The following is a 23,179-nucleotide window of genomic DNA, read 5'->3' on the forward strand; positions in this document are numbered from 1 at the left end:
CAATTCTTATTCAAGTCTAACACCGAAGATTCCTAATCCATCACGGGTTCCTACCGTCGTTACAATGTTTGCATTCCATTACCATATCCCGGCACCGTCAAACACTGTTTACATACGCGGCACTACGCTCTCGAAGCGAGATCGTTGGCCGACGTCTGTGCAGTGATCCTTTACGACAGGCGTAGTATCATGAGAGCACGGTGCGCTGGAACGTTTAGAAAAACGGTACACCCTGTATTCTCACCTAGTCGTGTCCCGGTGTACGAAATTCATTCATACCGGAGGGGGGAACTATCGTTTCGTTCGATACACACATGCCTACATCGAATCGCGATAGTCCGCCATGAGGAGGTAAACGTGGCGCTCTCCAGGTGGAAAATAATCGGTCGGGTGTAGCGGGGTGAGCGTACCGCAAGGCGAGTGGAATGTCTGCGCACCTGGCCAGTGCGCCGCCACTCCGAGCTGCCTTTCCCTTCGCCGTCGCCAGCCCCGGGGGCCGCCGGTTTCGCGTTTTCACCGACCGAAACAACGACAGGAACTGGAGAGGCGGCCGCCGATCGATTTCCCGTCGCGACCAACAAGTTTCTCGAATTTAAACGCTCCGTGCCCGTCATCGCCGAGTTTCCGCGTTTCCGCGTTTCGTCTTCTCTTTTCTCCGCCGTGGCTCGCTCCGTCCTTGTAGCGCTCGCTCGGCCAGCTCCGGCTGTCTCTTTCCGACCAAAAGCGTCGCGCGAGTCGGCCGCGGGGCCCCCGAGAGGCGAGCGAGCGCGCTAGCGGTGCGAGTGAGCAAGAGGGTCCCGGTCTCACCTAGCCAACGAGCGCAGCCGGGTTCGATGCGCAGTCGCCAGGTGAGGCAACGACGACGAGTGCGCGAAACGGTCCGGCCGGCTGTTGGCTAGTGTTGCACGAAAAGCTTCGCCACTCGCGACGGTCCGTCGTCAGACAGCATCCGCGCAGGAAACGGAATCGTCCCGCCGGCGCTGGGCCGTTTCGCGAAAGTTATCGCGCGATACCTGCGCAAACGTGGCGCGCCGACACGTATCACGCGTGTGCATCGATCGGCTACGCGATCCGACCGCCTGCCCGTCGATCCACTCATAACCTCAAACGCACGCACACAGGAGGCGAGGGAGCGCGCGCGCGCGTCAGCGCAAAATCTGCGGTAAATAGGCGAACATGCCGCGCAAGGATACGAGGAGTCTGTGAACGTTTTAGCGAAAGTGCTACCCCGCGGCGAGGTATCGGAAGACGGTTAACGTGCTTCTGCTCCGGCCGTTCGTGAAGTGCGAGGGATAATTTACACCTCGACAGTGATTCGACCGAGAAGTGGAATAGTCAGTGATCGAACGGAACGAGAGGGGACGAGAGAAATCCACGATGCAGACCACGGGCGCGAGGGGACCGAGCCACCTGGTCGCCCTTTACGTGGCGACCGCCGGTCTCCAGGGTAACGCTCTCGGCTCCGACGAGGAGGAGATCACTCTGCTGGTATACGTGCTCATCGATGTGCTGCAGAACAAGGTAACTATCAGCTAAGCAGGAACAAAGTGAAAAAACAGGAGACTCGCAATACCCGGTTTCTACGTTGCCGATCTTCCTCCGAGGATAGCGTTGAAACTAACGCAGAGAAACGATTCGCATATGTCGAGCCGTGGCTTGGAAGATACTAACGATGCGATAGGGTTCCTTTGGTTTCCTTGGATCGGGACAATGGTTTTCATTGAAAATCCATTATTAAGTTTGCGTTTGTTGAATTAAGATGGCTGCACGGGTGGAGAGGATCGGTACTCCATTCAGCTGTTGCGAAAGTTTTCGGCGCACTGTCAATCTCCGTGCGAGTCGCGCGACAATACCTTTGCGTGTCTCCGGCTGCCATTGTTTCTCGAATTATCCGGTGGGGGCGGAGCGTCGCGCCCTCGAAAGGTCGTCCATTACCTCCAGCTTTGACATCGAGATTATCTGGCGCCATGGACTCCATTTCTCTTTTAATTCATCACACATTATGATTGTGGGCCTGTGAGCTGCCTTCTGGAGCATGTTCCTCGATTCAGTATTAATTATTTATATCTTGTGTCATCGCGTTCACTGCAACGAACGTTTCTATGTAACCAATATCGTCGTGCAACTTGCAAAGCAAACGTCACGCTTTCGGTCAATAACAGAGCGACGCTTGTTTTCTTTCCTTTCACTCCTTTCATTGGAGTCTTCTAATCAAGATCTTTACGTTCCTGAATAAACTGAATCACTTTCAATTTTGATTTTTAATTACAATTACTATACTCCACTCTTATTACGTCGACAAAGAACGACTGTGCTATAGACGGTAGACTAATAATTACGGAGGTAACACTGTTCGAGACTTTCGTGTAAGACCAGACCCATGTCTCTTTGATAGTGGTTCCCGCCACTGTATCTATTTTTATCAAGGGTCTGAATACCAGTATACCACCAAACCCTAGGTGCAGTTACCTGCAACGACCAACATCGGGAACCACTTCTAGAAGGAACGCAGCTTGCAACCGGAAGCCTCGAACGGTACTATACTACAAGAACTCAGGTCGCGAGAGCCTCGAAGATCCTACTTGCGCTCAATCTTCTTCCGTGTACCGGACAGACTCAACAATTTCAATTTCATGATTTCAGATCTTTCGGAAGGAAAACTAAAATTCTTATTATTTCTCCAACTATTTAAATCAGAGAAAGATTACAATTACTAAATGAATTAAAGTAGATCGGCAAAGAGTAGCTCGATTAAAAGAACAGTTCGCGTCAACTTTTTGGGAATGTTTCGGTGGGGCCTGCTGCTTCGTGAAATCGAGTTGCATTCGCCAGGCGCAGCTCAGTGCGGCGAGCAACAGGTGCGCCTAGTTTTCTTTATTCTTTGTTGTGAATCGGCTTGCACGAGTGCGCCCGAGTTCCAGCTGGTCGGTCGTTTCCTTTTTCCCCTCGAGTCACATACCTGACTATCTCTGATCGGGGACAATGGCCGCTGTCGAGGCTCCTCTCTCGCCTCGCCAAGGGCCTCCAAGAAAATCAGACTTGTATACCGTATTCTCGCTATCGTCTCGCTACTATGCCCGTCGATAAATCGCGTTGCCGATTCAAAGCGATGGCCTCGTGCTTTGCAGATCCACCCATGACTATATGTATACCTACTTTACTTCCACCCGTGTAAATAAAAGTTGACCGCTAGAGACTATTATCAAAGATTCCTCATCGTTTTTTCCCCATCGTCTAAATTACCACGAACGTGGCGGGATCTGTGCTTGGCAATAGTAGATAATAAATTGAACAGTTTCCTGGGTAAGCATCGAGTGCCTCTTAGAAGATCACCAAATTATAGGACAGCAACGACTAAATGAAAAAAAAAAACAATGATCACGACCTTTGCTCTGGGACTCGTGACTGCGGCCGAAGCGCAGACCTGCTGAATATGAAGCCTCTTAAAGATTTTACGATGCCCAAACACTAAATTAATGCTCAAGTAAACACTGCACAATAGTGTTCGCAAATTTATCGTCATTCTTCAATGCTACCTCCGTTCACTCCGTTCGATTTCTCGACTGGAATTCGGTATCGAATCCAAATTTCTCCCCGCGGAACTGCTCGCGCGGCAGCGCTTGGAATAGAATTCCCAAAGATCCACGAAACGGCACCTAGCCGCGTGAGAAGGGAGGACGTTGACTCGTCAGCTTGGAAAGCAAGATTGCGCTCGCCGGTAGTTTCGCGGGACGCGAAACGGAGAGCGTGTGGTTTTACTTGGGCAAATAAAAGCAGCGCGGCCACATAATCCCTGTAATTTCAACGACTCGAAAATTACGTTAGGGGACTTAAAAACGGGCACCGCCTGGCGCAAACGCTCGTCATTCCCTGCCTCGCTTTATACGTATACCGCAAACTTACCCTCGATCTGAAACATACCTGCGCGCGTCCTGTCGTTAATTCAGGTGGATCAATTTCAAACCATCATTGCGCGTAATTCACGTGACGGGGCGGACGATCACAGATCGTTAGTTTCGTATGGGGAAAGCTCGCACCGGCCATTGTGATGCGACTCGTTTCCCGAGTCTCAAGTCCATCGGCCGAGTCAAAATTTAATGAGCCGCGCCGAGTCAGTGGCGTGACCTTTCGTATTTATTCTCGAATCGGGGTCTGTAAGAAGTTGGGAAAGAATCAGCTGGATTTGTTAAAACGTCCCATACTGTGCCCCGGCGTTCACTCTGCTCCGCGAAACAAGTTCTGCTCGTGATTTATGGCGACCGTCCAATTATGCCCGACTCCTTTTTCCATGTTCCACGGTTTCCTCGGGCTTAGACATTACGCGTGCAGTCTATTATTCGCGTCCGGCCGCCCCATTCCGGTCGCGTCCATTCTGTACCTTTTCTCCTTCCTCCGTCCTTCTCCCTCCTCCCTCTTTGCAGCGTCTCGTCCTCGCGCGGTAGTCTCACGAATACCGCTAGGACTTAATGTATTCTGTGGGAAAAAGGTTTGAAAAGGCCGTGGCAGTCGGAATCGGTCGCTGCGTCGCCGCCATTACATTCACGGCGGAATCGCGACGATATTCTCAATTACAAAAACTTCTTTGATATACAGGCGCGCCGGCGACGCTTGTTGGGAAACAGTTAAAAAAAAGAAACTGAAACTTTGTAATTACGTAGGGGATTCCTTCCTGATTACAACGCAATTTTTGTTTGCTGCCCAAATTCACTCTAAAGGGGTGAAATTAACCCCTGAAAATTCGGTAACTTACAGTTCTTACAGCTCGCGAGTTATAACACAAAATCGGAAAATAGCCGGAATTTAAGCGGCCAATTTTACCCTCTTGAATTTGGACAGCAAACAAAGATTCCGTTGTTCTAAAACTCATGTTTTCAAAGTTGTAAAAATGAATGAACCGATTTACTCGACACTTTGCAGGCTTATTTTACGGTTAAAAATCTAAGCGCTATCGGGAGTTTTTCCTTCTTCTGCCTATTGTTTTTTGGCACACTCGAAAAACGAGCGACTTTTTGCCAAATATCGATGCTTCAACTTTGCACAGCCGCCATTTTGTCTGAAAATAATATTTCCAAAATCGGGCCCGACAGAGCCTAGATAATTTCATATATTATCTAAGAAATTTCGAATTTTCAATTTTGGATGATCCTGCACCGAGCTACCGCGTGGGTTGTTACCGCAAAGCGCCTAAAAAAGGACGTCTCGGACTTAAGACGGAATATAACTCGCAAACGTTTCGATACTTTTTTACCACAAAAAAAAAAAACTGAAATATCCGCAAGATGTACTCTTTTCAATAGACTAATGTTTAATAATAAAAGTTTAACGGTTTTCTAAAAAAAAATCGCAAAGAAGCATGTTGTTTTGATTGTTCTAGATGTAGGCCTCCCTCCTTAAAAGAATAAGTAGGTACCGGAGTTGGGCATTATTCGAATAATTTGGAATAAGATTTGCGAATGAAATAACGAATAATGTTTTATTCGAAGCCTGCCCAACTCTGGTGGGTAGTGAAAAGTGCTCTATGCGCTCTCGAATCTGGAGACGTAGTGGAGTAATTATAACTTGGAAATTTATTAAAACCATTGTTACAATACTTACCTATACAGTATCGTATTTGATGCCTCGTTCTAGACAATCCTCTTTTCAAACTTCGAACGTAGTAATTTACATCGCTATTGAAGGCCTCCTGTAATGATTTCCTTCGGAGTAGGCCTGTTTCCGCGTAGCCTGGAAAGGCGACGGAATCCGCCATGTTTGCTGGACTTCGTTCTTCGCCGTCCGCGGAGAGGGCAAGCCAGTTCCTGTGCGCGACACGGCTCGCGACCTTTAACCCCACCTCGCCCTCCCCACCTACCTCGGCGGCTATCATTCCCCTGGTCATCGGCTGCCTCTGTATTCGCGGCCTGGCTCTGATGGATTTGCAATTTATGAGTTCGCGTTTTACGTCCTAACCGACGTCCCTGGCCGCGAGATGTGGATGCACGTGGGCCCGGACTGTCGTTTTATTACGTTTAAGAAAATTAGCTTCAATACCTACATTCTTATGGACCCGTTTCAAGCAAAAGCTAAGCTATAGCATAGCATATGTATTCCCGGCTTTACTCCCGTCGCGAAGCGTTCGATGGAAGGTTATCTCCACGGCGGGTTTCTCGATCCTTGAGTTGCAATTCGCAGCTGAAGATCCGCACAATCGATGGAAACTGATAATACGCGAGTTGTCATCTACTTTTTTTCCTGAGGACGGCTCTAATCTTAGAACGTTATCGGTGATCGGGTAACCGTTGCCCGGAGATGTTGGATCCCGTCGCTATCAGGCCTGACCGCGATCGCCAATCAATGTTTGTGCTTCTGCTAGATGTACAGGGCGTATGGAATCGTAAATAATTAAGGTATTTTAATGTTTTCCTAACACCTTCCGTGCTGGCTTACAGTAGTAAGAGTTGTTTCATTATAAAATATTAATTTCTTTCTTTCATATTTTAATAATAAATTTAAATTTTTTTCAACTTAAACATAAATTATAATGTACTTACTTGTAACATAGTGAAATTTAAACAAAAAATAAAAATCGCTTTCCGAATAAGAAAATAACAATTTAAACCTTATTAATTTTGACTTCAATAATCTATGTAACCTTCAATTATTTATGTATAAACAAAAATAGTAGAAGTGACTTTTTTCTACGGTGAATCTTTCCGCAGTAGAGCATATGTCGGTGCAAAGTTATTAACAATTAGTTAACTTGGAAAGAAATGGAGAAATTAAGATACACCTAAAGCCATTCTACAGAATAACTAATACCTACCTAGATTATTGAACAGGAAGTTAAACCCAAGACTAATTATCCCCCGCGCAATATGAATCCACGCAAACAGGGAACTTACGACACTGCTCGGAACAAACTACCGACCCTCGCTAGAGTCTTGAAACAGTAAAGCTCACAGGTGAACGAGCTTTTGGTACGCGCAGGTATCCCGAAGCGTTTACCTGAGCCGAAGGGTCGGTATTATTTTTTGCCCGTTGTAAATCGTTTCCCAGGAAGAACCCCGGTAAACCCTTGGGTATACACCGCCGGGATAATAGCAACGCGCATTCACACCCACGGAATCGGGCATTATTCCCTAAGCTCTGTTCGAGAGCAATTCGCGGGTAACTCGAGCATTAACTCGAAAGGATGCGCAGGGAGACTCGCGGGGCCCTTTGATGGTCGACGGTGCGCCGTTCCTGGTAGCGTTAGAGAGCGATTATCGGATAGTAATTAACATTTACGTAATGGGTAATATTGGTGCGCTTAGGACGCGAGTTACGCCACGAGGCGTTATCGACACGTCGACGAAGATAATTCCAAGCCCGCGGCACCGGTGGCACTGCTCACCTACCGAACTACCTTGATCCGTTAACCCCGCGTCAAAGAACCTGCCTATTAAATAAGTTTCTTGCACGGCTACGCTGGCTTCGATTGTGTGCCGTCTCGCCACGTTCGTTCCTGCACGCGTGCATAATCGGCTGTGATTGGGTAATTTCGCACGGACGGCACTCGTTTCGCGAAGATTCCTACAATATTTCGTGAATATGGTCTGGGTGGTACCCCCCTTCATAGAATATCGTAGAAGAGTTTGCGAATCGGGGTCGTTGTTCGTTACGCACTCGCGAAAGCACAGAGAATCGAAGGAGTCCAATGTGTGCCAGTTGCGGTATATACTTTGCTTTGTGGATAGGACAGCTCCACTGTTCCTTGTCCGCTTCGTTCCCTTTCGCGTGCCATAAGTAATGACTCGAAATTCCTTCCAGTCATAATTAGTACGCGGTGCAATTACAAGAACACGCGGCGTGGCCTTTTTAAGCCCGTTCAGGTAATCTTATACTTTCCGTCGCCGGAAGGTTTTATGTAAGTAAGCCACTGGCGGAAACTAGCGGTTTGAAAAAGAGAATATTGTACGTTGTCCTCTGAACGGATGACGCAGGTTGATCAAGCAGATTAGTAGACGGTCGATTAGCCGTACTAATAGTATCACTGATTTCCACTCGTGTTTCTTTTCAAAGTATCAGTCATCCTTTTAGCAAAGAATGCGAAAGGTAGCCGATGGTATAGCGGGCGTTAAATTAATCCGAGGGGAAAGAAGCCAAAGATATATAAAGTTCTGGCATCAAGGGGGCGCTAAAAACTATATCGCAGACTTAATAATAAATAATTCTTTTTCATCGTACCTCGTAAAGGCAAAACATATTAAATAGAAAACAGGTGCAAAAATTTAGGGGTGCCAACCATCCTCGCGCCGGCCCTGGTTCGGATCTACGCTTACGTAAGGAAAGGCGAAAAAGAAACAGGAAAGTTTGATGCCAGTGGACCAGCACCGTGTAATTTCTCGCGGTTACGTCAGAGAAATTGTAGTTTTACGAAATGTCCTTCGGCCATCGGCGAACGCTGCTCTACGCGCCCCTGAGTGCACGCAACCAGCCCGGTGGCCACGCGAGGCGCGCTGCAGCGGCACGCGTTCACCGGCGTTATCGTCCGGCAATTAATTGTACCAATTCTCCGAGGCATATAACTCACCGATAAGAAAGGGGACGACGAACATCGCTGAATCATGCATCGAATATTCAAGCGAATGTATAAGTAAATCGCGAACTGTTCTGAATTCAAATGTTCCACCTCATCCTTCTAGAATTTCATTGCGAGACTGACTTTTCGGGGGACCCGGTAATTGCAGGTGCTGGGAAGGCAACAGTTCATCGTACGACCGATGGTAATGGACGAAAGCTGCACACCCGGGACCGGTAGCGACAATCCGGCGGTCGCCGGAAGTAGCGGAGTGATCAGCGAAGCAGCGTTGGCGCATGCTCCGGTGCTAACGGAGAAAACTGTCCGCGAGCAGGGCATCTCTCTGGAGCAGGCTATCCAGGAGGTAATCACGATACATTAAGGAGCCCCCGGGCACATAAAACTATCTAATCGCCTTAACGGACGATAAGGGGCCACAAAACTTTCTACCTCCGCTGAATAAATACCGCCAAATTCGCGTAATCCGTTCTATCACTGAGCAAATATTTCACGCCGATCTCCGGGGCTTTGAATTTCTCGCGATTCCCGCTCTTTTCTGCGATCGAATAATTCTCATTGAATCTGAAACGCTGTGTACCAGCGCCACCGGTTTCGCGATAAACGGCCGCGATGATGCACGCCGTTTCCATCCAAGGGGGAGCGATTGTTTAAACAAATGTCCTTTTTAACGGAAGTTCGAGGCATGGTGGTCGTCCATGTCGTGCGTGACATCCGGTTCCGCGCCACGTTTCGTCGTAGACGGCCAGGCGCCGATGAGACAATGCCTGCACCCGGAGGCCTGCAACAAAGACATCGAGCTGCCAGAACAGTACAACCTCTTTCACGACCTCCGCAAGGAGTTCGTCGCCTGTTATTCAACCCATGGGGAGCTCTCCACGTTCGGCATACAGGAGATGCTGGAATGTATCCTTTTACAAATACTTTTAACCCATTTCGATCGCCGAACCATCGACCGACACCGCGGGCCGTGTTACGAACGCCGTCGATCGTGGATTACTCGTGGAACGTCTATAAACCTTGTATCCGTACCCTTTGTCTTTTCCAAAACGAATCGCCGTGGCGTATCGTGCCTGGAACACGTGCAGGGCCGTCCGAGTGTCAAGTTACTCCCTCCCTCGAGTCGAGGCGCAAAAACTTTCAGTAAATTTAGGACCATGAATGTGTAGGGAAGAAAAACGCGTACCGCGCATTCAAGTTCTTGTATACAGGCTGTTATTCGCGCAGACGAATATTTCGATGGTTTCTGGTGGCCGTTTCGTCGCCCAGCGGTGCCCACGCTGATCGATCAAAGTCGAGGATTCGGTTTTCGATACGGCGCGATCGCCCCAAGGCGACGACTATGCTCGAAACGAGGAGAATTCCAAGGCGTACGGCCGTTAGGCGGCGCGACAGAAGTCGAATCCAACATATTCGACGAACCCGACGACGAACTGGCCGTTGCTGCCAAAGTCAGTCTGCAGGCGAGTGGAGGGTGTGCGTATATCGTGTAATTGCGCTCTCGCGGGCCAGCGTACACGTCTCTTCGGGCACAACAAAACACGGTACTCACGCAAAGCAATTGTTTTCGGCCCGAATTTCAAACGCGAGACTTACTAATCCGTGAGTGTGTTCCATTAATTGTTCGGCGGGCATTCTATCTGCAACCGAGGTAGCCTTTCCAGTCATTTTATCAAACACTTTACAATATCGAGGGCCGAGGTAACGTGCTTCTTATTCTCAAGATACATCCACATGCATCGAAACATACCGTGGGTGGGCCGTTTTCATCTCGTTTTCATTCAATATCGCTATTTGTATCCGAAGAACGTACTTACGAACATATAATTATATTCATCAACGTGCAAAGTATTCCCCTGCTTTTTGTCCGTGTATCAGCATCGCTTGCTTTTTCACACACATGCATACGTGTTCAAGTACCAATGCGCAGTCATTCGGATTACATTTTCGTCTCCTTGGGAATGAAAATGAAAAAAGGCAACCTGTTTCATCCGTGCGTATAGACGCAGCCTTCTTCCACGGTCTGTTCTACATTTGCATGAAATCACGCGCGCTCGTGGGTACGATTTAATCCAAAATGGGAAACGCTGCTTTGCGATGGAAATGGCTACCTGTCGTAGATCTAATTGAAGCCGGGATATTAAACACGAGCTAGGGCAATTATATTCGTTCCAGTCTATATTCTCAGCGCCGTGTGTGTTGTATGTGTGGCTAATATAACAAAAACACCTGTGGCTGCCGAGATACGGTATACACAATGTATCGATCGATCCCAGTGCCGCTCTCGGATCAACCAACTTTTCGACTCGCTACTCCTTAGTTCAATCGATCGGTCCTCGAAACGTTTTAATAGAGAAAGGACACGTCGCTGCTGGGTATCTATAATTCTTCATCTGTTTCGAATTTCATCCCCGTTCATAAAGACTCCCATCTCTGTAAACAAGCCACGAATAATGTGCGCTAGATATATATATATATATATATATATCTCTTTAATTTCCTCGCTACTAACCATTGATACGTTTTAAAGGATCCCTTACCTTCCACTGTTATCAGCTTCGGTTAAAGCATAAGTAGGGAAGGCGAAATCCAAGTGCGCGACAGCAATATCGATCGACAGACTGAAGAAAGTCCCACCGAGTGGGCAACGCTGTCTTATCACGCGCTGAACACGGTTTAAAGGTCAACCTGGTGGAGATACTGGTACATAACAGCCTGACGACTAAACGAGAAATATGGATAATTATGCGCCTAACAAGTTCGTTGGATTCCTCGACATTTCAGCCGCTCATCCTTTCTTCTCTGCGCTCGACGTGTTATTGTATTTTCGCTCTCATGATCGATGCTTGATATACATCAACTTCTTGATCGACGCTACTTCCGTTCCGTTCGAATCGGTGTCTTAAAACAGAGGTCGAAGATCGGGGATCGAAACGGTATAATTTATCACTCTCGAAGCGATAATACATCTGATAATATTCCGGCTGATATCTCGATGTACCGCACGCGGTTATGTAAAAGAATTATTGATCCTTGACCGTCGAAAATCAGATTTCGGTCTGCCGTCGGATACAGAGAACGATTATCACGTGAAGGAAATACAGGATATGCTCACCGTGATACAAAGAATGATCAAGGATGGTAAGTCGTCGAATGTACACCAATTTTCCTCTCGGACTTAACTCGACTTGCGTGTAAAAAGAAAGAATAATTCATATCTAATCTACTCTCGCGACCTCGACGGCGACAGTTTTTCGTAATTAATGAGTGGCTCTGGTCTGCTGGGTAAAAAAAGTGTGGACTTTTAATTATTTCTCAAAGATTAAGGTCTATGCACGATATTTCTATATTCCTCAGACTGTAACGCAATTTAACGAACGTTCGAGCTTCGAGCTTCGAGCTTCGCGCTGACTACCGCGGGATCGTAATCAGCAATTCGGACCCTGATCGCGATTGTTTCGAGTTCCCCCGATTACACAGTGACCGAGGCATGTTTAAATAGATACGGACTTCGAAATTAATCCGGTTTCCTTCTTAACATCGTTTCTGCTGGCACGTGGCTGGACTCTATGAATCTCTTTCCTTTTCCATCTAGAACAGTGAAGGTCACTTTCAAGGCAGAGTCTCGCGGAAAAAAAAGATTTCACTTAAAAGAAGCTTCGTTATTTTTCAATCGTTGCGCACAGCGTTTTAGAATTCGATATTCAGCAGCGTGACAATCGATTCGACGGCGAATTTAAAATTCTATTAGATGCGCATGCCGAATGGAATTATGAGTCAGTAATACTGCATATCGCAGTCGTTGTTAAATACTTGAATGAATTGGCAAAGGAGCTAACTGTTAAATACCGACGTGAACGGACTCGTCCCTCGCGTTTTATCAAACAGAACTAAGTTACTTTATTTGAAGATTCGGCCCTCGTTAGAATTAACATGAAATTTTCTCGCTAGCAGAAGCGAATGCGACGGGGGCAAAACGACATAATAAGAGAAGAAAAGGGAGAAAGAGAGAATAGTGTACTGTCACGTCCGTGTATTGGTAGTTTTGCGTGGTATACGAGCGCGGGTCAAGCTGTGTAATGTTATAAGCAGCGATGGCTATAATATAACTCCTTATCACAGTGGTGCTCAACTAGCAGTAATTTTGAATTTCAATATCCCTGGCACGTTTCTGCGCGCCCGTTCGATAAGCAACAAGTGCTGTCGCTTCTTCAGCGGCACGTGGCCATTTTTATTCGATCTTCTAATTTCTCTTTCCTCGCAAATAAATTAGAATATTTAGACGGACACGAAGCAGATGGGAAGCGCGGGTTTGCGTGGTAGGGGAATTCCTCGGAAGGTGAACTCGCACGTTGCGCCGAGTAGGCAAATCGAATCGCGAGTATTTTCGCTGGAGTGTGAGAAATTTGAGACTAACCGACGGTGTAAAATTACGAGGGAAACTCGCGAGCGACTGTCCAATGATTTAGGAATTACTAAATGCAACGACGTCTCATTTAAATTTCTGTAGATGGACTGTGGGAAATTGAGATCTGATTCGCATATTCTCAATTAATTTAAGAAGCAAGGTTGCACTTATGACTACAGTTAGTGTGCTTCTTGTTGCAGGTCACGTCTTTCAAACTCCTGAGGTAGTTAACATTGTTTTAGAACCTGGTATATGGTGAGTTACATTTCTGGCTTAGAATCGTAAGATGTTGTTCCCGAAATTTGGTTCGTCAATCCTGTAATGGTTCTGTGCAGCTCAAAAGATGAAGAGGTCGACAATGGCTGTGTAGTGAGAGCGCGAGGTCTTCCTTGGCAGTCGTCTGATCAAGACATAGCAAAATTTTTTCGTGGCCTAAATGTTGCCAAGTAAGTGGAACGAGCAGATATAAGCGTCGAGTGTAAGAGTTCTGTGCGATAAAGTGTAATAATTGCTGCGGTATTTATGTACAAGCCACTCGGATCCGTGTAAAAAAGGTAAAGATCAGCTGTGTTGCGTAACTAGATTTATGTTCCTAACTTTGTCAAGCCCGATCGGATGAAAGTGCAAGTTGGGTGAAATAATTTGTGTTTACACGGGGTGGTAAACAACTTTTTAAAACATCCTGCCTGTTTGTATCTGTCTTATGCAACGATAAGTATTATCTAGGGTCATGAATCTCATGTGTCGCACAATATTGCCAATGATTCTCGAGGTCACTATTTTTACTTGTTTGCCGTTGGACACAGAAGCGTAAGTAACGCTTTACATTCTCTTCTACTTGTTTCACAGGGGTGGCGTAGCTCTGTGTTTAAGTCCTATGGGAAGACGTAACGGAGAGGCATTGGTACGATTTGTTAATAAAGAGCATAGAGACATGGCTTTGAAGAGACACAAACATCATATGGGAGGGCGGTACATAGAGGTGTACAAGGCCTCCGGAGAAGATTTTGTTGGTGTCGCTGGAGGAACAAGCGGAGAGGCCCATGCATTTTTGTCACGGGGAGCTCAAGTGATAGTTAGAATGAGAGGCTTGCCGTACGACTGTGTCGCTAAGCAAGTGGTAAGTGCTAACAGGAAGACCTGTCCTTTTTCTACGTATCATCCATTATTTTTTTTTTCCAGCTCGACTTCTTTTTGTCAGGGCAGAAACCCTGTCACGTATTAGACGGGGAGGACGGGGTGTTGTTCGTGAAGAAACCAGATGGCAGAGCAACCGGTGACGCTTTCGTTCTGTTTGCAAAGGAGGAGGACGCCGTGAAGGCGTTGAGCAAGCACAGGGATTGCATTGGCAGCCGGTATATCGAACTTTTTCGAAGCACGATCGCCGAGGTGCAACAGGTATGTACTCGCGCGAGCGATGCGGGTGCATAACGAGACGAGGGGGTGAAGTAAAAATAGAAGTTAACTCACGCGCTGTATCGATTGTTCGCGGCATACAGGTCCTGAACAGGGCAATTGACCCGAAGCAGGTGGTACTCCCGACGCCACCCATTCCGCAACTTCCTCCGATACTTCCACAGCACATCATCACGTCCGGCACGCGTAAAGATTGCGTCCGATTGCGCGGCCTCCCTTACGAAGCGCTCGTGGAGCACATCCTCGAGTTCATGGGCGAGCACTCGAAGAACATCGTCTACCAAGGTGTGCACATGGTGTACAACGCGCAGGTGAGTGCTCATGGTAATGACGCTGAGAAAATCTCTCGCGCATCCGTAGCTAATGAACGATCATCTTGGACTGTTCAGGGTCAGCCATCCGGCGAGGCGTTCATCCAGATGGATAGCGAGAGCTCGGCGTACGCGTGCGCCTCGCAGCGGCACCACCGGTACATGATCTACGGGAAGAAACAACGGTATATCGAAGTGTTCCAATGCAGCGGGGACGACATGAATCTGGTGTTAACGGGCGCGGTAACGCCACCGTCCACCAAGGCTCTGCTATCACCGGGTACGTTGACCACACAATCACCCGCCACTTTGACACACGCGCCTCCGCCTACGCCGGTCCCGGTACAGACGGCGCAGCCGCCCCTCTGGGACATTCACGCGCTAGTACAGGCCCAGGCCCAAGCGCAGGCGCAGGCCCAAGCGCAGGCTCAAGCACAAGCACAGGCTCAGGCTCAAGTGCAGGCGATCCGACATCAGGACTTTTGGCTGATGGCCCTAGCCTCCAATCCACCGCCCACCTCCGGCACACCCGGCTCCCCGACCTCGTCGGTCACCACCAAAACGCTCGCCCTCCCTGGACCAAATCCGCAGCACCAGATCCCCGCCTACGCGATGAGTCCCCAAGCCGCAGCGGCGGCCGCGGCAGCCGCGGCCGCGCTTCACGGCCAGCCTCAGGGCCCGACGCCTCTCTTGCTCTTCAACGTTCCATCCAGAATCCCGATTCTACGGGGACCTACGCCTCACAGCCTGCTCACACCCCTCGTCCAGGCAGCCCCCCTTAATCATGCCGCTATAATGGGGCTGAAACGGACTTGGGAATCCGCATTCCCACCTGACACGTCCAGCGGTGTCGCGAAACGAGCCGCCTGGCACACGCCAGCTGCTTTCGCGCAGGGCCCGACCGCTGCTCCTGGCTTGCCTTATCCTGCTCAATTTTATCCTCAGATTTGATAGGCGTGGAACGATTATGCGACGATGTCGATTGTGATGATCCTAGATCGACGAGGAAGGTCCTTCGTCGGGCTGCTTCTTGGCACGGTGGCAAGTCGCGTGTGGTCCATTCTCTTAAATCACTGACCACGGAGTGCCCATTGTGGCGGAGTAATCGTTCCTTCTTTTATACGTTCATTTCGCGCGCCAGACACGCTGCAACTTACTCCACGGTTGCATCGTCACCGTGTGCGAGGCTGCGATCTTCTTCGATCCGTACACGGCGCGCAATATTTCTATTCCCAGAGGCAGTTATTCGACGACATTCCGCGCGATAACTCTGCGCAAGGCTACCGGTTTTCGTGACCGTGAGGTCTTCTATCCTCGAGCCCCCTTTTCTTTTTCCATCGACTAGACTGTATCTTATACAATCTGTTTTCAGAGACGTTTTCCATTTTGTTACTTATTATCGAGCAGCAGTACTTAGAGTGTCTTAGATACGTCATTTTCTATTTTTCGTTATTATAAAGCACAGCGAGGTCTTCGTGGATCGCGCTGCTTTGTTTTAGGGAATCGTTGCGCGTGACCGTATATAGCTTTTCGTTACGGGAGCTCGTCGAAGTACGTATCGTTACGTACGACGTTTGCAACAGCAAAGTGCCTTAACGTGAACGCGAATCACAAGGACTCATCGTTTTAGGTTCTTCCACCCCGCGGCTTCGCGGTTTACATTGCACATGTAAATATATACATATGTTTTTATATATACATATACAACATAATGGAGTACAGACATACAAATCTATATATAAGAATGAATTATATATTTTGCTAGAAATATTTTTATTATATAGCGATAAGTAATGGACATTCCATCCAATGTTATCGGTTCTTCTTTTTTTCTTTTTAATGCTCTGATCTTCGGAGAGAGTATCTCCTTCTTCGCGTGGCATCTATATACGCACGTTCAAAAAGGAAACGATAAAAGGAGCCCGTTTCGCGCTACGAAACGAACAAGTACCACGGCAGGACATTAATCCATTTCTAGCCCTTCATTCCCGACAGAATGCTCGAGCTCGAGTTAGGAACATCGAGACAGTAGCTTCGAAATGCGCAGTTAAGGTTCCTAAGTGACCATTCTCCAGTGGCGGTAGCTATGCTCGTTAATTAAACTTAGGTGCGTGAACGTTTCGGGGGTTTAAGAAACCAACGCAAGGCGTGGAAGAACTCGTGGCGGAGCAGTGCATGCAAATCTCACACTTATTGGGGGATAAATTCATCGGCGCCCTAGCTTGACACAGAAAACGAAAGATGCAAGCTTGAGTCCAGGTTCAACGAGATCCTTTCTCTTTCCACTGCAGGCAGCTACTTTCGAATCCGAAGCTCAGAGGGAAAGGGTCCATTCATCGTTCAAATATTATTATTAAAACCTCGTGCCTTCCAATTCACCCCTCCGACGCTCTTCCAGTATCCAAGCGTCTTGTGGTAATTTCGGTAACTCCGTTGGACGATCATACTGCCATTGCCTACAAAGAGCTTCCAGAGTTCTCCACGTAATCAGGGGCTCCCATTCCTCGTGATTCTTTCGATACGCTCGATCCCTCGTTACCGCGAAGGTAACGCCGTCGGTGATTACGATTTTTCTTCTTGCCACGTTTTTTACCCCTCCCCCACGTCCTTAGTTTCCGTCTACCACGCAGCGGGATAACGAGGCGAATCAGAGCCGCGGAAACGCACCGAGGATCGTTACTGCTCGTGTAAAGTCCACGGGCATAGAGATGACTGGTTTGCATGTCGTGGCTTGTGGAGGGACGTGCATACAAGTACCTGTAATAATCTTTCTTCGTTACCTATCGTTCACGACCAGATGATTACGCAACGCGTCGGATAGTTTTTTCCCTCCTCTATCCGCGCAGCCACCTTCGTTACGCATATATCTGTCGTTTTTTCCCCTCCGTCATCGTCGAGCATTCCTTCTCCCTCCTAAGAACCGACGATACTCTCTACGCCTTGTAACAATCTCCTCCCCGCCCCGTAACCTTACGTGTAATCCCTATAATCTCGCACAAACCTATCTCTGTTTGACAGGATGCGGTAGCGTATTACATAGAATCGAGTAGTAGTACCTTGGTATACCTAGTCCTGTTTTGTCGGTACAAAATTGCCAGAGTGCGCCGCGCAATCGTCGACACTTTTCTCGCGTTGCTCTTTAAAATGCCGCGGATGCACAAGGATCGCTGGTGAAACCAAGTGCCGTGCATCCGGCGTCGAGGGACGCGCCGCGCACTTTGCGCCCCAATCGTACAGATGTGACTCGATGATCGGGTACTTGCCTGCCGATACGTACATTCACGTCGGGATTATGCTTCCTGATTCGGCTTCACCTAGCATTAATAGACATTCTAGAAACTAGATTTCGAGAGGGGGGCGCGAAACGGAGCCGCCGCGGTTATTCTCGGAGCTTTGATGCGTCTTAAAGAGCATGACTCTGTATCAAGAGTGACTAACCGGCTCTCCGTTTTGGGCCGCCCTCCCTGGGGGCGCATCTTGGTGTGTTTCGAGGCGTAAAACAAATGTATCGGTCAGGGGCGTCGGGACGTTTTGTCCGTTTCGTCGCGCAACCACCTTGTCGCGAGGTACGTAATCGACCTGGAGTCCCGATCGAAGCTGGGCACTTTGGCTCGCCCTTAGAGCGCACAGGACTTCCCGACGCGCTCGACTCTTGCGCGATTTCCCTACTCGATATACTATTACGATATCGATCACTGTGTCCTGTACGGGTAAAGCCGCGCTTCCACCTGCACAAACGCTTCGAGCGCCCGCGAAGGGATGCTCTTCGAAGACTAAAATGGCGTTTCGAGCTGTAAATGGGAGACGACCGACTAGAAAGCCCTGTGAGGTGGTGCACGTTTGCGCGAGCGGGAGCGCGGCTTAAGATGCGCCTTCTCGATGGACGAGGTACGCGTGCATTGAATGGACAACGTTATGCGCCAATAGACCAAGCAACTGATGGAATAGAGTGTTGCGGCTCGACCCGGTTACACCAGTCTAATGACGCGTAACGTAGACACACGCACGCACGCACACACACACACACACACACACACACACACACATAAATTGTCCCAACAACGGCAAACCACCGCGTACCCGAAGAGCTTCCGTCTTTCGATCCGTTCGCTTAAACGTATTGACGCATGATGTCGTCCGATTGTGTACTACCCATTGGCTTTCGCTGGGCACTCACACGAGCCGTATTTTATACACGTATCTCACGGGCTACTGAGGGAGAGAAAGGGGGAGAGAATGATAGGGAGCGAATGTTTGTGGGAGGAAGCAGGAAACCAGATTAGTAGAAGTATATACACATTATAACAGACTATGTCGTCCCCTATACTAATAACTCCAAACCAGCCACCCCTGAATCGCATACACCGTGGCATCCTCCTCCCCCTTCTTCCATACGTTGATTGTGTTGTCTTGGTTAATTTGTGAATCGCTAACCTGGTGACTGACAGTGTCGTCCACTCGCCAATTGCAACTTAACGCATTATAATAGTACTAGGATCATTGCCAGTACGCCTCTAACTAAACCGCTGTTACTCACTGGCGAACAAGAACGACGGCGTGTCCCGTGGGCGACGCGAAGTAGACACCAGACTCCTGCCCCGCTCCGAAACCCTCCCCAGGATCGACGAACCGTCGCGCTCCCCCATCGATCCTAGAACGTTCCACGTACGGTGTAGCCGCAGAGTACATTGGATCGCCGACGATCGGCCAGTCACGACTGAGAAACAAACGGTGGAAGGGTTGCGAGAAGGGCAAGGGTCTCCAGGAAACGCCGCATCCAGCCGCGATAGTCCACGGCCCGATCGTGATTGTCCCGGCGAAAGTTTAATGATCCACCGCGCGGTACCTAGTCGCGGAACGGAGTTCAATCTTCTGCGATCCACCCTTCACCCACATGCTCCGTTTCAGTGGCGCGCTCGGGATTTAATATTGGGAGGAGCCGAGAAAAATATTCTTAATACAAATTCACTGAAATTTATTAGGCAATTATAAAAATTTATTTAAAGAGTAAAATCCAGGTTTCATGGCTCTCCCTCTGGGTGCGCCACTGCTCCGTTTTTCTCTCTACCTTTCTCCCATTCGCTACCATGGGACCGATCCTATCCTCCGATTTGCGTTTTATCCACTTTTGGGATGTAGGACACTCATACGCACACAGGACACGCACACACAGGAGTATATACTTGATCTTTTTTTTTACCCCTTGTATACACACTTTTTTCTGTATATCGACGATTATATCGATGGTGAACGATCATGTTTAATAAATGTGCCTTGTGGACATACATATCTTTTTGCTTGCCGGGTTGGTGGACTCTTACCCCTGATTATATTACCTCGCCTGGTGGTGGTAATTTTCGTGGACGAGACTAAGCCTCGGGAGGGGGCGTTTAAAGTATTGCTGGTGGCGTTGCTACTGGAGCCGGACTCTGTTGGACTGGACGTTGCCTCCGTAGAAAGTATATCGTGGGATCTTCCCTCTTTCCGCGGATGTCCGTGAAAATTACGACCACCCTACCTTGTTACGTTCTATACATTTTTTTTCACTGGGCTCGCAGGTATCTTTGGTGTCTACAGATCAAGTTGGAGAGTTTTCTGTGTCCGTAATTCTTGCCTCTCTCTCTCTCTCTCTCTCTCTCTCTCTTTCTCTCTTTCTCTGTATTTCCTCTTGCTAAAATATGTAGGTTCTCTCATCTACTCTCTCTGTTTGTGGCTCTACAGCTATCTCTCCCCGCTGTCTCTCGCCTTCTTTTTGTGTCTCCAGCCTCCCCCGATCCCGGGGTCGATCCATCCACCGTCCACTTCTCCCTATCAAAGAACGGTCACGGCTCTCTCGAAGGGCGTAACAATCCCTGTGTGGATATTAACACAGCGTCCCCGGGCGAGCCTGCGATTAGATCTAACCGTCGTTGCCGCGACCGCTGGTGCTGTGATCTAACGTGCGAGACGGGGTCTTTGTGATCGTAATCTGTTCTGGTCTTAATTCACGGGACACTGTTACTCGGCTTGGACGTGCATACCTTCTCATTTAATTCGACGTGACCCGTTCTTCCTGCCTTCTTTTCGGGAGGGAGAAGCTCCCTCGCGAACTCTCCCCGCCGTGCCTTTTAATCCTCTAAATTCGCAAACGCCTGGATGCGACGTGGATCCACATCGAACCTGCAGAGAATCTGCATTCTCTAGGGCATCGTAATGGGGAAAGTATATTGGCAGAGATTTTCAAGGGACGCTTCTTTTGTTTCGTCGATGAGGATCACGCGCAGAAGGGCTTTTAATATGTTGGAGAAATGGGAGAGATATACATATATAGAGAGAGAAGCAAGAAGGGGAGAGAGAGAGAGAGGGAGAGAGAGAGAGAGAGAGAGAGAGAGGGGGGAGAGTCTGAGTGAATTTGGTGATTTGGCAGAGGGGGCGAAATCGCAAGTTGGTGCTACATATATATAAAACATACGTATATATCGTGTTACAATGGTGCAGTGTCGATTGCTGTTTGGTAGCGGGATCTACAAATACTAACTTCTGTGCTTCCAGGTAGGCCAAGTCCAAATCATTATTCCTTTGGACGACGTGCTTTCTACGGTCCGCGCGAAGCCTTCCCGCTGAAAGCGTCTAAAAGAAAGCTGTAATCATTATTGAGCAAAGCGATAACCTTGAAAAAAAGAGAAGCGACGAACATGGAAAATTTCCCACGGACCGTAGAGGATCGTCGAGTTAATCGTGAAATCGTGCAGGTTGCGGGTCCACATAAAAAAGAAGAATACAAAAGAATCTGATTGCAAGGGTCAGAAGCGATGCATTCGGATTTACACTTCTGCACGATGTCATCGGCCACGAATCGTGGTGTGGTTATCATAGTTGGGGCACTCTTCTTTACGTTTGTACATACATAGAATCTATGGGTGTTATCAGATCTTTTTTATATATATCGGGGAATGTCATTAATCCACGAGCAAGTTGTCGCGATAAAGATCTCGCGCCTGCCCCTTTACGCGTAACATTCCGGGCTCGTTCCTTCCATGCAGACCCTCAGAGTTCCTTACGACACAGGAAGGAACTCGCGGATCGTCGCTCTGAATCAGTCGCTTCATCCTTCATCTAAAACGTATGATCAACAGGGTGAGCTCGAATCGAACATTGATCGTCTCCCTTTTCTCTTTCACCCTATTCAGGGGGCACCATGTTGCCACCACCACCAGTCGCCATATTCCCACCAGCGGCCGCGATGCTACCCCGTGGGCCACCGCAGTTCGCGGCACCCTATCCGCCTCCAATCTTTTACTGGCCTTATCCATCCCCGCCAGTCAGCCCGACTAACTACTATAATCCAGCGAACGTCGGTGGCATAGCAGCCATTCCTCAGCAAGCAGCGTTGGTAAGGCTTCTCTTCAATTCATAATTCTTTCACTACCCTGCAAATGTTTAATTAGAAATGTATTATTCCACAGTTAACTCCAGCAGAGTGCCTTCAACTCGCCGCAGGGGGCACGGCTAACAGCCCATCCGCGGAACCGCCACGCATCGACGCTTTCCTCCCTCGGATCGAACTGGAGAAGCGCCTGTCCGTCGCTGCGCCTCCCCAGGCCGAGTGCAATCCGTTCGTCGAGGTGTTCATGGTGTGATCATCATCCCCGTTCATCCGAGTCGAACCGCGACAGAGTCGAACGTGATACCTTAGCCTCGCACGACAGAAACCTAACGTTACGTCTTTCCAGCTCCTTGCATAGAAGATCATCGCCCGTACCTGCGCGCCGTACGGGTCGAGCCCTCGTCGACGAGCTCGTATACGAGCGTAGAAACCACCAGCGAGGTCCCGAGCGGCAGATGCACGATTCATTCTCCTCCCATCTTCGAAGAAAAGCTCCCTTGCTCTTTCTAAATCTGACGCGCCATCGGTTGGCGCGTTTCTTTCTAGTCTAGAGACAGATGCAAGTCGTCGTAGCATAGCGCAGTGGCGTCGTTTCTTTCTCGTCGTTTGCTCCAGCTCATTGCGGAGCAGAACGCGCACGGCACGTTTCTCTATTCCTCCCCCCTTTAATCGTCGTGATTCTCGGGCCTCTACTGTACGCCCTTCCTTCTCTACGTTTCTCGATACCCATTTGTCTCGCTCGGGCATTCAAAATGTCCAAGCGTTACATCATCGGGCGAGCGAAGGATCGACCGATAATTCCAGTGGTCCTAGCTGTCGATGATGCATAGGTTTTAAGAGTAACCTAAATCGTTTCGAATTGGCCCGCTTGGAGGAAACGCTCGCGGCTGCACGGTTCGCACTGGGAACTTCGAATCTGTACAAACTTATATTTTGCAAGCGTTTCGAATACCGTGGCCCCGCGAACAGTCGTCGTCTCTGAAACGAATTAACGCGCGGACGCGCTTCTAGCGTAAGAGTTTTACTTAATTTAATTGTGAAGTTTTAATATGAAATTTAATATATACCCTGATCGCCGGACGTTGTTCGAACGATACGTTTATTATCGTTGACTCGTTTCA

The 23,179-nt window shown here is 48.6% G+C and overlaps 1 protein-coding gene across 2 annotated transcripts; it reads left to right on the forward strand.

Annotated features, from left to right (window-relative positions):
- Positions 1–865: 865 nt before the first annotated feature.
- LOC143371430 (RNA-binding protein fusilli-like) lies at positions 866–23,170 on the forward strand. 2 transcript variants are annotated; one of them, XM_076816586.1, is made up of 12 exons: positions 1,233–1,521; positions 8,709–8,903; positions 9,235–9,463; positions 11,609–11,698; positions 13,166–13,220; positions 13,301–13,411; positions 13,815–14,085; positions 14,148–14,363; positions 14,465–14,692; positions 14,771–14,972; positions 21,862–22,064; positions 22,138–23,170. In XM_076816586.1, exons 1-12 carry the CDS (start codon positions 1,378–1,380, stop codon positions 22,309–22,311), a joined length of 2,118 nt encoding a protein of 705 aa, XP_076672701.1. In that variant the 5' UTR covers positions 1,233–1,377; the 3' UTR covers positions 22,312–23,170. The 2 variants fall into 2 exon arrangements, with proteins under 2 accessions (XP_076672700.1, XP_076672701.1); XM_076816585.1 differs by lacking the exons at positions 21,862–22,064; positions 22,138–23,170 and having other exon boundaries at positions 866–1,521; positions 14,771–19,977.
- The last annotated feature ends 9 nt before the right edge of the window (positions 23,171–23,179 follow it).

Source organism: Andrena cerasifolii, chromosome 7 (assembly GCF_050908995.1).
Source record: "Andrena cerasifolii isolate SP2316 chromosome 7, iyAndCera1_principal, whole genome shotgun sequence".
NCBI classification, from domain to species: Eukaryota; Metazoa; Arthropoda; class Insecta; order Hymenoptera; family Andrenidae; genus Andrena; species Andrena cerasifolii.

Coding starts and splice junctions, on each gene's coding strand:
- LOC143371430 (XM_076816585.1), top strand. CDS start 1,378: ATGCAGACCACGGGCGCGAGGGGACCGAGCCACCTGGTCGCCCTTTAC. Junction 1,522..8,708: donor TCGATGTGCTGCAGAACAAG/GTAACTATCAGC, acceptor CGGTAATTGCAG/GTGCTGGGAAGGCAACAGTT. Junction 14,693..14,770: donor ACATGGTGTACAACGCGCAG/GTGAGTGCTCAT, acceptor TGGACTGTTCAG/GGTCAGCCATCCGGCGAGGC.